We start from the raw sequence: 15298 nt of genomic DNA, 5'->3' as shown, positions 1-15298 counted from the left end.
CCATCATCAACCAAATTTCCAAGTACAAAGGATCCAAAATTCTCATTTACCTATCTACATGCATGTACGTACAATTGGTGGTTCTTGTGGGACTCCACCAAACCATTTCTTGTTCAAGCTTGAGATTACTCATCCTCCAAGGATGGGGGGTCTTCCAAATAAATTTCACCTCGGGTCTCAATGGGTTGACCCTCATAAAAGTACTTCACTCGGTGTCCATTTACCTTGAAGCATTCACCTTTGCTATTCTTCAACTCAAATGATCCATATGGAAACACGGTCACTACTTCAAAGGGTCCTGACCATCGGGACCTCAATTTCCCGGGAAACAATTGGAACCGGGAGTTGAAGAGTAGTACCTTGTCTCCTACAACGATTTCCTTCCTTGTGATCTTCGAGTCATGCCATTTCTTGGTCCGCTCCTTGTAAAGTTTAGCATTTTCATAGGCATCCATCCTCAACTCATCAAGTTCATTGAGTTGAAGGAACCGCTTATTCCCCCGCGGCATCCAAATCATAGTTGAGCTCATTAAGATCCCATCTTGCTCTATGCTCTAACTCAAGGGTAGATGGCATGACTTGCCAAATACCAAACGATAAGGGGTGGTGCCAATTGGGGTTTTGTAAGCAGTTCTTAGAGCCCACAACACGTCATTGAGTTTGACACTCCAATCTTTTCTAAACTTGTTCACAACCCACTCCAAATTAGCCTTGATTTATTGGTTCGATACTTCCACTTGCCCGTTGGTTTGGGGGTGGTATGCAAGAGCTACTTTGTGCCGGACGCCGTACTTTTTGAGTAGAGAGTAGATGGTGCGGTTGATGAAATGTGACCCACCATCACTTATAACGGCTCGAGGCACTCCAAAGCGGCGGAAGATGTAGTCTTTGAATAGCTTGGTCACCACTCTTGAATTATTGGTAGGGACGGCTATAGCTTCTATCCATTTAGACACGTAATCCACCGCGACCAATATGTATTGGTTGTCAAAGTATGATGGAAACGGTCCCATGAAATCCACGCCCCATACATCGAAGAGATCTACTTCCAAAATGTTATTCAAAGGGATTTCATCTCTCCTTACAATAGTACCTCTTCTTTGGCACGAATTACAAGATTGCACCATGGCATAGGTATCCTTGAATAAGGAGGGCCAATAGAACCCACAATGAAGAACCTGAGCTTGGGTTCTAGAGGTGGACAAATGCCCTCCATATGTAGTAGCATGACAAGCTTGAAGGATTGCTTGACCTTCTTCATGTGTGACGCATCTTCGATAAATCCCATCATTGCATCTTTTATATAGGAAAGGATCTTCCCATACATATATCCTAGACTCATATCTCAACTTCTTCCTAGCTTGGTTGTCAAGTTCTTCCGGGATAAAGTTAGAGATTAAGTAGTTAGCTATATCCGCATACCAAGGGTCGGAGTGCGTGATAGCTAAGATAGAGTCATCGGGCAACCACTGATCAATGGGGATTCCATCATCATCATCCCCTCGGGATTCCTTAGTCAACCTTGATAAGTGATTCGCAACAAGATTCTCGGATCCTGGCTTATCTTTGATTGTGACATCGAATTCTTGCAACAAAAAAACCCAACGAATCAACCTCGCCTTAGCATCTTTCTTCACCATAAGTTGTTTGATGGCGGTGTGATCCGTGTAGACAATGACTTTGGAACATAAGAGGTATGCCGGAACTTCTCAAAAGCATACACCACCGCCAACATTTCTTTTTCCGTGGTGGCGTAGTTGCATTGAGCATTGTATAGGGTTTTGCTTATGTATGCTATCACGTGGAGCTTCTTATCATGTCTTTGGCCCAAGACCGCCCCTAATGCGAAATCACTTGCATCACACATCAGTTCAAAGAGGAGGTCCCAATTAGGTGGTTGCACTATCAGAGCCGACACCAAGGCCTGCTTAAGCCTACAAAAATTTTCAATACAATCATGATCAAATACGAAGGGAGTGTCCTTAGCCAAAAGTGAGGTGAGGGGTTTAGCGGTTTTTGCAAAATCTTTGATAAAACGGCGATAAAACCCCGCGTGGCCTAAGAAACTCCTCACACCCTTGACATTGCAGGTGGGGGAAGTTTCTCAATCACCTCTACTTTCGCTTTGTCCACTTGGATCCCCTCCTTAGATATTACATGTCCTAGAACTACACCATTTTGTACCATAAAATGGCACTTCTCCCAATTCAATTTCAAATTATATCGGATGCATGTTTGGAGAACAAGGGAGAGATTCTTTAAGCAATCCTCAAAGGAGGTGCCATGGACACTAAAATCATCCATGAACACCTCCATAGACTTCTCAATAAACTCGAAAAAGATAGACATCATGGCCCGTTGAAATGTCCCGGGAGCGTTGCAAAGGCCAAACGGCATTTTTCGATATGCGAAGACACCGTAAGGGCAAGTAAAAGTAGTCTTTGCTTGATCATCCGGGTGGATGGGTATTTGGAAAAACCCGGAATAACCGTCAAGAAAGCAAAAATACTCATGGTTTGCAAGTCTCTCGAGAATTTGGTCAATGAATGGTAAGGGGAAATGATATTTGATTGAGGCGAAATTAAGCTTCCTATAATCAATACATATTCTCCATCCCATGACCGGTCGGGTGGAGATGAGTTCACCATCCTCATTCTCAACCACGGTCAAACCGCCCTTTTTGGGGACGATTTGAACGGGGCTAACCCAATCGCTCCCGGAGATGGAGTAGACAATTCCGGCCTCAAGCAACTTATCAACTTCCTTCCTTACCACCTCCTTCAATTTTTCATTTAACCTTCTCATAGGTTGGACGGAAGGAGTGAATCCATCCTCAAGTGTGATACGGTGCATGCACACTTGGGGATCGATTCTCGTGAGGTCATCAAGGCTATACCCAATGGCTTTCTTGTTTTCCTTAAGAACTTTCAAGAGTTTTTCTTTTTGTGAAGCCAATAGGTCCGCATTGATGATCACGGGGAAGGAGTGTGCTTCATCGAGATAAGCATACTCAAGGGAAGGGGGCAAAGGTTTGAGATCTACCTTAGGAGGGCTCGGACCCTCAACTTCATCCAAGATAGGCGGAAGAGCTTCATAGTCTTCTTCCAAATGCTCCCCCGAGCACTTGTCCTTAGCTTCTTCAATAACTTCTTCCAACATGTCTATGGAATAGACACTTTCAAATATAGGTTGTGACATGGCCCCAGTCAAAGAGAATTCAACAACATTCCCTCCCACCTTGAAGGTGAGTTTCCCCTCCTTGACACTAATATTAACATCTCCGGTTGCTAGAAAAGGTCTTCCTAGTATGATTGGTGTTTGTTGATCCTCCGGAATATCAAGTACAACGAAATCTGCCGGGATATAGAACTTGCCAACCTTGACCGGCACATCCTCAATCACACCCATCGGTCTTTGTACCGATCTATCCGCAAGTTGTAATGTCATGGAGGTAGGAATCATGTCATGTAGCCCAACTTTCTTTGCAATGGGGAGAGGCAAGATGCTAACACTTGCACCAAGATCACAAAGTGCCCTCTTAATGCTCACATTGCCCACCGTGCACGGGATGGAAAAGCTACCCGGATCTTATAATTTCTCCGACATGGGATTGAGTAAGATTACACTACATTCTTCCCTAAGAGAGACTAGACCATCTCCTCCAATGCTTCTCTTCTTGGTCAACACATCCTTTAAGAATTTTGTGTAGAGTGGCATTTGTGTCACTACCTTGGTGAAAGGTAGTGAAACTTCAAGCTTTTTCAACATATCCAAGAATTTGGAGAACTTCCGCTCCTCATTCATGACTCTACTTCTATTCGGAAATGGGATTGGAGGGTTAATGGTCTTTTTGGGAGTTGAGGCTTTCTTGGTGTTAGGTACTTCATGTGCTTCTTCTCCTTTCCCTTGGTCTCTTTCAACCACTCTTTCTTGGTCTCTTTCAACCACTATCTCTTCCAAAACAAAGTGATCATCATCCTTAACATAGTCACTCACCTTCCCCTTCTTAGTGTTGTCCACTCTACTTGATGGTGAGGGAGGTGGACTCTCCTCTCCATCTCTCATGACATCTCTCTTTCTCTTTGATTCATAATCCTTGTAAGGGTCCTCCAAGTCTTTCCCACTCCTCAAGGTCACCACATGAGCTTTTTGGTGTGGTGGTAGTCCATCCCGAGGATGAGAAGCTTGAGGAGGCAACGATTGAGGAGCCCTTTGTGAAGAAGAAGGTTTTTGGTTAGCCATATATGAATCAAACGTCTGTTGGTGTGCTTGGACATTTGAAAGTTCGGTCTTCAAAGTTTTGAATTGATTGTCAACCTTGGCATCCACATCCCTCAACAATTTCTCAAGAGAAGAGGTGGGGTTGGGTGGTTCTTTGTATTGTTGTTGATTTTGTGGAGGTTGGTTGAAATTTTGTTGTTGTTGATACCCTTGTTGGTATCCTTGTTGTTGGTTGAATGGTTGTTGAGATTGTTGGTTTGAGTGGTAGCCTTGTTGTTGGTGGTATGGATGATTTTGGTTTTGGTTGCGGTAGTTGTCTCTTTGATAGGGTGGGATGTAGTTTGGATTGTCATGTTGTCTTTGGCCTCGGTAGTTAGAGCCTTGGCCTTGGTTTTGGTGGTATGGCCGAGAGTGATCGGGTTTGGGTAGAGGCATATATTGAGGTTGTTGATATTTGGGATTCAACGGTTGCCCCGCATATGAAAGCTTCGGGTCTTGATTAGGGAAAGCACGGTAAAGGGTCTCGTGACGTTGGTAGGAGACCCTAGGTGCACCTTGCCCTTGGAGAGCGAAACACTCTTGTTGTTGGTCATCTTACGGTATAGATGAACAATACTCAATGGTGTGCCCCACAGCGCTACAATAATCGCAAAGCATTTGAGGAGGGTAGTGCATAGGTGGAGACCTCGGTTCTTGGACGTAATAAACCTTGGAGTAACTAGGTCCACCTTCATTAGCACGCTTTGATTCCCCTTGCTTATTTGCCATTTTGAATTCTTCAAATTCTTTTGTCAAGGTATCCAATTTTGCCTTATACTCCATCTCTATCTTGGAAGGTCCTTCACTTTTGTAATCCACATCTCTAGCATAACTACTCTCCATCTCGGAAATGTTTTGAATCATTTCCGTGATTTGAGCGTTATTCATTCCATCAAAATTTCCACCCGATGCCGGCACGATCATGTCCCGGAACCTTTGCTCAAGAGTTTGGAAAACGGTTTGGGTGGTCATCCATTTCGGGATGCCATGATATGGACAAGATGCTAGGAGATCTCTAATGCATTCCCATGCTTCACTTAGAGTCTCCATGGGTCTTTGTTTGAATGTTTGAATCTCATGGTGAATTCTTGCGGTTTTAGAAGGTGGGTAGAACTTGTTGATGAAGGCCTTGGATAGAGCTTCCCAAGTAGTGAACGCGCCCGGCTCATGGGAATTCAACCATTTCGTAACGTTATCCTTTAACGTGATGGGGAAGAGCATCAAGAGAATTTACTCCTCCGTCACACTGTTATGCTTAATGGAACCCGCTTTTTCTTTGAAGGAGGTGATCGAGATGTTGGTGTGCATCTTCATTCTTCATACCATGGAAAGTGTCTCGTTGCATGTAGTTGATTACATGATGCCGGAGTTCAAATGTATTGGGAGCAAGAGCTCCGTAGTTGATAGCCGAACATGCATGGTTGGGGTCCGGTATATTGTAATACCCCATTGGTTGGTCCGCCATGTCTTCATTTATGAGATTATTTCGTGGAGATTCGGTTTCGTTTGTGTTGTTGGAGTGTGTTGCTGAATTTTGTGGTGAATCAATAGGTGAATTTTGTGGTGGAGAGTTATGTGGGATGTGAAGGGGTGATGGGGTAGAGGAAGAGGGTGGTTGGTCTAAGTTATCAATTGTGGAATTTTGGGTAATTGGTGGGTTGAGAGTTGGTGGAGATCCTCGAATTACCGAAAGAGCTAATCTTCTTCTTGCCCGGAGTCTCCTCTCGATCTCGTGATCAAGTGGGAGAAGAGGTCCGATATAGCACCTCTTCATGCACTTAACAAAAGATTAAATGGTCCTAATGCAAGAGATTCACTAGGACAAGGGGAGAAAACAAACAAGCAACAAATAAAGAACTAAGCCTAGATGAAAACAACTAATCCTATCCAATGTTACCGTCCCCGGCAATGGCGCCAAAAACTTGATGTGAATTTTATTTGTAATTCCTCCCAAGTGTACGATGTAGTTGTACTTATGAGAGTCGAACCCCAGGGACGGTGTCTATGGCTCTAGGATTGATTATTTAGCTACTAGTTTAGTTCAATTAAAATGGGTTTGAGTGGGTTTAACTAACTAGAAGAAATCACTAAGACAAGGAAAATTAGATGAATGCTAAAGATGGTGAATAACAATAATTAAGAGACTAGGATATCGGGTTCACTCATATAGGTAAGGGGAGACATGCATAGGGCGATGAATTCGAAAGCAAAATCATAGAAAAGACTATATCTCTCGATATGAAACTAATCCCTAAGTTATGATCGATTAAGTCCTCACCTAATCAACCCAACTACAATCTTATCATGCTAATCCTATTTACTAGCAAAGTTCTCACCCAACAAGCAAAGATAGATAGTGTAAGCACTTAAATCCACATTCAAGCATTAACAGAAACACCTAGCATGCATAATAAAATTGAGAAGCTTAAGCCCAAGAATTGCAATCTTTCTATGCTATAATCTACCCATATGATGCTATATGAGATCCCCCTCCATCCTAGTAGGGCACTACTCACACATAGCTATGATAACAAACATAAAAGATGGATGCTTTGACATGTAACAAACAAGAGGAGACATAATGTAAAGATGGATTAATTAAATAAACTTGAATATGTAAACAATTGAAAGATAAAGAACAATAGAGAAGAGATTATACCAATAATGAAGACAAAGTTGCAACCTTAGATTAAATAGAAGAATAATCTTCACCAATCTCCAATTAACAACTTAGTACTAAATGTAAACAATTCGACAATACTAATTCTAAGCTAATATAAGGAGTAATTAATAGGTACTTAAGGAAAGATTAAGGTTTTGATTAAGGGTTTGCATAAGATTAGGGAAATAATTTCAGATCTAGGGTATTGGGTACAAATGATTAAGGGAGCGGGTATTTATAGGTTGCACCACAATTAGGGTGAAATTACAAAGAGGCTTCAAAATGCGGAATAGTACTCACGGTCGGTGGGCTGGCTCCCAGTGCATAACCCGGCTGGGAGTTCGCTGGAAGAAAATGTGAATTTGAAGTCATCAGGTGTCCTCAGCCGGGGGGCCGGCTGCCGGTGCATGACCAGCTGGGAGTGCATTGACTTCTTCTTTCCTCTTGTTGACTTCTGAGCTTCACCGTGCGCTCCCAGCCGGGTGGCCGGCTGCCGGTGGCCTGACCGGCTGGGAGTTCTCAGTAACTTCTTGATTTCTTCCTTCCTCTTGTTCTCCCAGCCGGGTGGCCGGCTGCCGGTGGCCTGGCCGGCTGGGAGTTCGCTGTAACTTCTTCCTTAAAAGCTAGGTTGTATGTGTTGGGGGAGTCCCAGCCGGCTGACCGGCTGCCGGCCTACCGGCTGGGAGCTCAACTCAGCTTCTCTTCCTCCTTCTTCCACACTTAGTCTATCAAACCGTCTCCTTTGCTCCGATTCCTCAGTCCCCGCCTCAAAACCTGCAAGAGGGGCATAATATCATAGTCTAGGGGATCGGGGTACAAAATGCAAGGAAAGACGTATAAAACCGACCCAAATTGAGTCGGGAAGTATGAAAATAGAGGAAGATGATGCAAATGAATCCTATATCATTGGTACCCTCCACTTTCAATTTCAACTTTCCTCTTCTCCCCGGACCTTTCCTTAGCCTCTTTAGTCATGCCGAGTAACCTCTCCGTGTTCCCGGCCCTCGCATAGACCTCTTCCACACTTGACACTTCTCCGGGTGGGAGCTTTTCTAGGATTTTGACGATCAATCCTCCTTCAAACTTGAGAGCCAAGTGCGACTGGCTAAGGTGGAGGTCCTCCATGTAGGTAACTAGCTCATTGAAGCGGATATAATAGTCTTGTACCGTCATCATGTCGGTCATCACAAACCGATGGAACTCTACCCGGAGCTTGTACCTTACATGTTCGGGGATGAATTTATTTCTAATTTCTACCTTGAAATCGGTCCATGGTATTGCGGTCTCGCCTCTTTCCTCATAAAATTCTCTCATAGCGTCCATCTCTTTATACCACCATACCCCGCGAGACCTCCCAAATAGAAAGCGACTTGCTCCACCTTGAGTTCTTCGGGGCACCTTACTACTTCGAGTACGTTCTCCATCTCCCTTATCCAGTCACTAAAGAGACAAGGCTCCCCAACCCACAGGTACTTGGTGTGGCGGTGGCGCGAGATGGCGGTGCTCACGGTGGAGGCATCCATCGCTGCATGATGTGACTCGTATTTGTGCACATTTAGCCCCCCAATTAACCTCGTTCCCATGCTTTCTAGCAACTATTAGGGTTATTTCTTATCTTTAGTCCCCTATTTTGCATATTCTTTGAGGTTTTGTGTCCTTGGTAGGAGAGGATTGCTAGCCTTGCATTTATGGAGCAAAATGCAGCTAAATGGATCGCATCTAATGACCAAGCATCGAAGAGGAGACCAATACTAAAGGCCTAAGCAAATAAATCAAGTGAATTGGGCATGATGAAAGATCAGCGCGTCCCTAAGACAGTCCCCACGGATTGTTAGGTAGCCAAGAATAAGAGAAGAACCTTGTCCTAGGATCCGGGCATCCCGAGCTCAGGATGAGCGACCCAGACCCAAAATCCGGGCGTCCCGAGTCCCAGCTCGAGCGGATCCCCTTACATACCCAAGCATACTTCAAACCAGGACGCGCGTATCCCTAGGGAGTTCCTACTCAGGCCGCACATGTCCCTCGGGATTTTCAAATCATCAAGCTTCTCTTCAGGTCTTAATCGTCATTTAAGCCCTTAGTAACCCTAATTCTTGTACTTAATTTTAGTATAAATACCCTATTGTACTACCTAGATTAGCATGAATCATAGAATCAAGTACTAAACTCCTTCTAAATCTCTTAATTTAGTCTTAATCAAAGTTGTAATACACATTTCAATATTAATCACATCTTAATATTTCCTTAATCTCTCAATTGTTCTTAGTTTTAGTTGGGTAATTAGAAGATTATTTGGGGTTTATTGGAGGATTGACAACTCTCCATCAATCATCATGTTTCCTTCTATTATTCTTTGCTTTATATTTGGATCATCTCAAGTTGGTATAATCCCTTTTTACCTTTGCTTAATTATTGTTATTTCCATTACTTATTCATCATGTTTTGCTTTGTTAATATGATTAACATCCTTATTAGCATGTTAAACTTGATCATGAGTGAGTAGTTTCTTAAGCTAGGGTTAATGGGGAATTAGGGGAATCAATCATGGAATTAGATCTATGCTTAATTTAATATGCTTTTATAATTATTTGCTTCCTTGTTGTGATTTCAACCTATGCACATGTTATGTTTGATGAAATGCTAGATTATGAAACCTTGCATTTTTTAACCATCTCTTATCTTTTCAATTAGGCTTCTAAGATATAAGCCAACTTGAGCTTTGTTAGACCATGCATAGAGTTGAATAGGAAGAGACTAAGTCGACTTGTAGGTGTTGTAAAGTCTTGATCGACTCGGCTCCGGGACCTAAATCTTCCTAGGAATTGTAAGATATACACTAACTCGATTCCATCACAACAATAAGTTGCTTGCATCTATTTGAGAACATGTTTGTATGATCTATTTCCATGATTTCCTTATGAACCCATGATACCCTAATGCCTTTAATCAATTGTTTACAAACCCCTTTAATTGCTTTACGTACGTTATTTTAATTAATTTACATTCATCTTGTTGATTAGTTTAGACTACATCTCATCTCAATCCATAATCGTGACACCCTAAGATATAACTACATGCAATTGAAATCCTAAATCGATACCCGTCCCTTGGGATCCGACCTTTGCTTATCGCTCTACTAAGAGTAGTTTGTAAAGATATAAATATTGTTTTGGTGAGAAATAACGATTAAACTGCTACCAAAAATGGCACCGTTGCGGGGGACGGTGTTCAATTGATTTGATTTTCGTTAATTGTTTTTAGTTGTGTCTTTCTTTATCTTGGGGAAGTAAATCTCCTCAAGGTTGTTCTAATTGTTTTCTAGTTGTTTGATATTTTGAATGACTCGTAGATCATAAGGTAATCCATTACCTATTGATTTCGAGATTGAAAGGACCTTAACCAACAATAAAAGAGTTGCTAGAGGTACTTCAAGAGTAGTAGGTATTGGAGAGATTGTGGACATTCAACCAAATAACATTGAGTTTGTCAACCCTTTTGCATGAGAAGGAGAGGATAACCCAATTCCAAACCAACCACAAAATCAACCCGCAATGCCTAAATTTTCATCTCATTCCGTACCAACCGAGGAGAACCTACCAAACGGTACTCCTACACCACCACATTTAACCGGTAATTTCATTGCCAAATCCGCGTTCATACAATAAGTTGAGAGAACTCAATTTGGAGGGATGCATAGTGAAGATCCTCATTTACATATGGAGACTTTTTGTGACTATTGTGATGCGATTTCTCAAACCGGAGTTACTCAAGACCAAATCTGATGGGTATTGTTTCCTTTTTCCTTGATCGGTACTGCAAAGCAATGGTTGAAGAGCCTAGATAAGGCTACCCTTGGTATTGATTCATGGAAGAAGTTAGCACTTGCCTTCTATAAGAAATTCTATCCTCCGGAGAAGACTAACATGTTGAGAGCCCAAATCACCGGGTTCAAGCAAAGGGATGAGGAATCATTATATGAAGCATGGGAGAGATTTAAGGACACTTGTCGTTCTTGTCCACACCATGGACTTAGTGAGTGGTTCCTTGTTCAATAGTTTTGGAATGGCTTATATGAAGACTCACCCAATGTGCTGAAAATGGGATCCAATGGGAGGTTTACCGAAGTTGATGACAACCAAACATGGACCAAAACTAAGAGATGGCGGTTCATAATTCCCAATATAGTAGGCCTCGAAAGGCCACTAAAGGAGGAAAGCATGAGGTAGATTCCACCACGCAATTGGGTGCTCAACTAAGTGCTCATACCAACACCATCAATTTGAAGTTTGAGAAGGCCATGGCTAAGCTTGATGAAGCTTCCAAATCACCCAAACAACATGTTAATGCTATGGTGGCATCAACCTCAATCCCAAATGGAGTATGTGAAAGTTGTGGAACCTTGGGACATGATCAAAATGAATGTAGGGGAACAAATGAACAAGTGAATGTTTTCCAAGCATACAAGAATGGCACCCCTTATTCCAACTACTATAATGAGAATACCAAATTCCACCCAAATCTTTCATACAAGAGCCAAAATGTTCAAAATCCTCAACCAACATACACCCCACCTCCAATGAGAAATCCAACTCAAAGACCCTTTTTCAACCAAAGCCAAGGATATCAAAATCAACCTTCCTAGTGTCAATCCAATGACCAAAGCTTTGATGTTCAAAAAGCGGTCCTTCAAATGCAAAAGAACCAACAAGAATTCTTCACCCAAATGCAAAAAGATAGCCAAGCTAAATAAATCACCATCAACAACATACTTGCCCACACCAAAATGTTAGAGACTTAAATGACTCAATTAGCATCTTCTAGCTCCCAAAGACAAAAGGGGCAATTACCGCCTCAAGGTAACCCCCCAATACATAAAAAGGTTAGTGCCATCCATTTGAGGAGTGGTACAAGATATGAGGGGCCGAAGAAGTCAATTGATGAAGATATTGTTGATGTTAGTAGCAAGCAAAAAGTTGTGGAGAACTCTAAGGAAGTAGAGCCGACTACCAATGAACTTCAAAAGAAGAGAAATGAAGAGAAGACTAAGGAAATTGAGAAAGAGCCTATTATGATTAGACTTCCATTCCCAAATCGCCAAGCTAAGCCTAAGTTTGATGAACAACTTGGAAAGTTCATGGAAATTGTAAAGAAATTAGAAGTCTCAATCCCATTCACGGAATTGATCAATCATGTTCCGGCTTATGCAAAGTACATGAAGGATATTCTTACCAAGAAGAAATACATTCAAAAGTTGGAGACTATTGCCTTTACCAAAGTGAGTAGTGCTATTCTTCAAGGGAGTTCCCCTCCAAACATCCGGGAAGTTTTTCTATCCCATGTACCATTGGCGACACTACAATCAACAAAGCATTGTGTGATCTTGGAGCAAGTGTAAGTGTCATGCCATACTCGGTATGTAAGAGACTAGGAATGAGAGAGCTCAAATGCACCAACATTACTCTTCAAATGGCGGATTGATCAACAAAGATACCTTTAGGGGTATGGGAGGATGTGCCCGTGAGAATTGGAAAATTCTTCATCCCAGTAGACTTTGTCATTGTAGACATGGAGGAGGATTCCAACATTCCTATCATCTTAAGAAGACCTTTCTTGCATACCGCCGGAGCGGTAATCGATGTGAAACATGGAGAGCTCACACTTGAAGTAGGGGATGAGACAATTACTTTCAATCTTGACAAAACCATAAGAGCTCCTCGACTACATGAGCCATGCTTCATGGTCGATCACTATAGCCGAGAAAGTGATAGGAAGAAGTTAGAATCTCTATGCAAAGATCAAGCCAAGGGTAACGAAACATCACCCATATGGAAGAAGAAAGTAGATGACATTAAAGTTGCTCTATTCGGAGAGCATGGAATTTTCAACAATAACAATGAGAGCTTGAATAGCTCACCCATCATGACAAGTAATGAAGAAGGCATCATTGGCCATGATAACAAGGAAGGAGAGTTGCTCTTGTCAACTCATGAACCACGCATCATAGGGGAGAAAGCGAATGACGTTTGTGGTCTATGGGACGATGAATTTGAAGGATTGGTCAATCCTTATATTGGAAATGATATGACCTTAGACCAAGGCTTTGTAAATCCTTTTCATCACTTTGACTCGGACTACAACAATGAAGAAAACGATGTACAAAGATCAATGCAAGATCTTTATCATGAAAATGAGGAAGCCTTCGACTACTTCTACAAGGTGTTGAGCAACATCAACAACACCTTGGCTTTGCCCCCTTGATACCTCTCACAAGAAAGAGAGTTTGGTGGAGTCCTCCCTAAACCACCATTTGTAAATATTCTAACCCCTTAACTAGCATTTCATTTCCTTTATTGCATCTTTGTCATTTTCGCATTTGCATTTTCATGCTTTGTTATAAAAATTTTGACATGAGAGCAATTGAGGGAGGTATTTTAATGTGTTTTAATGTGTAGTGTTTGATCAAGTGTGGGGATGGTAAATGCCTAGGCTAACCAAGCCTTTGTAGTGCAACCCGCGACAATTAACAAGTAAAGGAAGAAGGAATGACACGGGAAGAGGATCCCCCACAAGCAGACCTAAGCTCGTGGGAGCTGAGGAGCAAGATGAGCAAAATCTGCCCGAGCCAGCCTTGAGACGAGCGTCTCCATACTCAGGACGCGCGTCCTGGCTTTGGGACGTGGGAGCTGAGAAGCTTCAAGTCTTGGTAGATAGTCCTGTAAGAAAATATGCACAAGCCAAGCTCAGGACGCTCGTCCTCCAACTTCGGGACGCCCGTCCTATTATCGAGTCACGGGTCCTAGGAAGCTTCAAACTTATGAGATTTAACTGAAGCAAAATATGCACGTCCCAAAGGTAAAACGAGCGTCTCACCCATAATCCGCTCGAGCCAAAGTCAAGACGCCCGTCCCAGTCCTACCCATCTCTTTCAGAAGTCCTGCAAGAAAATCCGCGCGTCCCAGGCTCAAGCCACTCGTCCCAAACCTGCTACATAGCAATAACACGGGATTTCCTCTTCTTCCCAATTCATTTACATCTTTCAAACACAAACACATACATTTTCCCTCACCTCAACCTTCAATCCCCTCATCCAAAAACATCAATTTCTCACCAAAACTCACCACAATCAAAACAAAACTTCCTCAAAACAAAATTAAATTACTCCTTCATCAACAAAAGACCATTTAATCATCAATTTCCTCACAAATTGAATCAATTTTCTAGGGTTTGGGGCAAATTTTCGAAAATCCCCAATTGATTGAGGAATTGATTGAAGTTTGAAGAATCAAGGAGCATTCAAGAATCATCTTGGTTTGTTGATATCAAATTGATAAGGAGCATACAATGGCAAGGACTAAAGGCGGAACTAAGCTACCTAAAACCTCAAATTTGTCAAAAAGGCAACAAGCTCTTCTAGCATCAAAAGCTTTGGTAGTAGCTCAACCAAGGGAGCAAGTCCAAGAAATCGTCCATCCCACTGAGGAAGCTACCCCTTCTATTCCGGTTGTGGAACAATTGCCAAACTTTCCGGAGGTAACTTTCTTATCCGACAAACATAGGATTGCAATTTTATCCCTTGCCAAAAAAAAGTTTTAGCTACCAAGTTTATTTGCCAAGATACTTTGTAAAAATTGGGTGTACTTGAGCAATCTAGAGCATTTTTCGAGTCCATGGGGTTGAAAACCCACTTTGATATGAACGAATTGACTTACGCCTCATTGACCATGGAATTCATAAGCTCCTTGAGGAAGTACAAGGTAGAGAGTCGAAATTATGTTGAGTTCCGACTTGAAAATGAGAGTGGAAGAATGCTTAAGGGTGAATTTGGTAAAGTGTTTGGTCTTACGAAATATGATCATTTTGAAAAGAATCCTTTGAAGTATGATGTCGCACCCCTATGGAAGGCTATAACCGGTCATAAATTTGATTCCTTCCGGGAGAGCCATGCTTTGTATGTTCACCATCCGGGCATAAGAACTTGGCACAGGTTTGTGGCTAATACTTTAATTGCAAGGAAAGGAGCCAACCACTTCACCGAACTCGACTTTGTCTACCTTGAGTCCTTCTTGAATATTAAAGGAAAGTCCACCCGAAAATACAACATTCTTCAACTATTAATTGAGCGGTGGTTAGAGATTGATAATGGGAAAGAGGAAGCAGCCTTTATAGTAAATGGGGGCTTGGTAACAAGGTTAGCTAAACACTTTAACCCGGAGTTCAACAAGGATAATACCTACAAACCAGTTAAGGGAAGCAACCTTCTTGACATGAGTAATTTGATTAACAAGTTTCATTGGGTCAAAAATGACAATCTTGATCATAAATTTGAATGGATCATCAAAGAAGCCAAGTCCATTGTCTTGCCAACCAAGATTTGCC

At 42.2% G+C, this 15298-nt stretch overlaps 1 protein-coding gene and 1 non-coding gene across 2 annotated transcripts; both read right to left on the bottom strand.

The window, feature by feature from the left end:
- Positions 1 to 716: 716 nt before the first annotated feature.
- Positions 717 to 3408, bottom strand: LOC141613455 (uncharacterized). Its single transcript, XM_074432189.1, has 3 exons — positions 2510 to 3408; positions 1855 to 1934; positions 717 to 1678 (listed from the first exon to the last, which is right to left on the bottom strand). The coding sequence occupies exons 1-3, from the start codon at positions 3406 to 3408 to the stop codon at positions 717 to 719; spliced, it is 1941 nt and encodes a 646-aa protein (XP_074288290.1).
- A 7437-nt stretch (positions 3409 to 10845) lies between these two features.
- LOC141615862 (small nucleolar RNA R71) lies at positions 10846 to 10952 on the bottom strand. Its single transcript, XR_012530254.1, has one exon. It is a non-coding gene; the product is annotated as a small nucleolar RNA R71 (small nucleolar RNA).
- Positions 10953 to 15298: the final 4346 nt, after the last annotated feature.

Source organism: Silene latifolia, chromosome 11, assembly GCF_048544455.1.
Source record: "Silene latifolia isolate original U9 population chromosome 11, ASM4854445v1, whole genome shotgun sequence".
NCBI classification, from domain to species: domain Eukaryota; kingdom Viridiplantae; phylum Streptophyta; class Magnoliopsida; order Caryophyllales; family Caryophyllaceae; genus Silene; species Silene latifolia.
The sequence above is the reverse complement of the archived record's forward strand: the minus strand, read 5'-3'. Positions and strand labels throughout refer to the sequence as shown.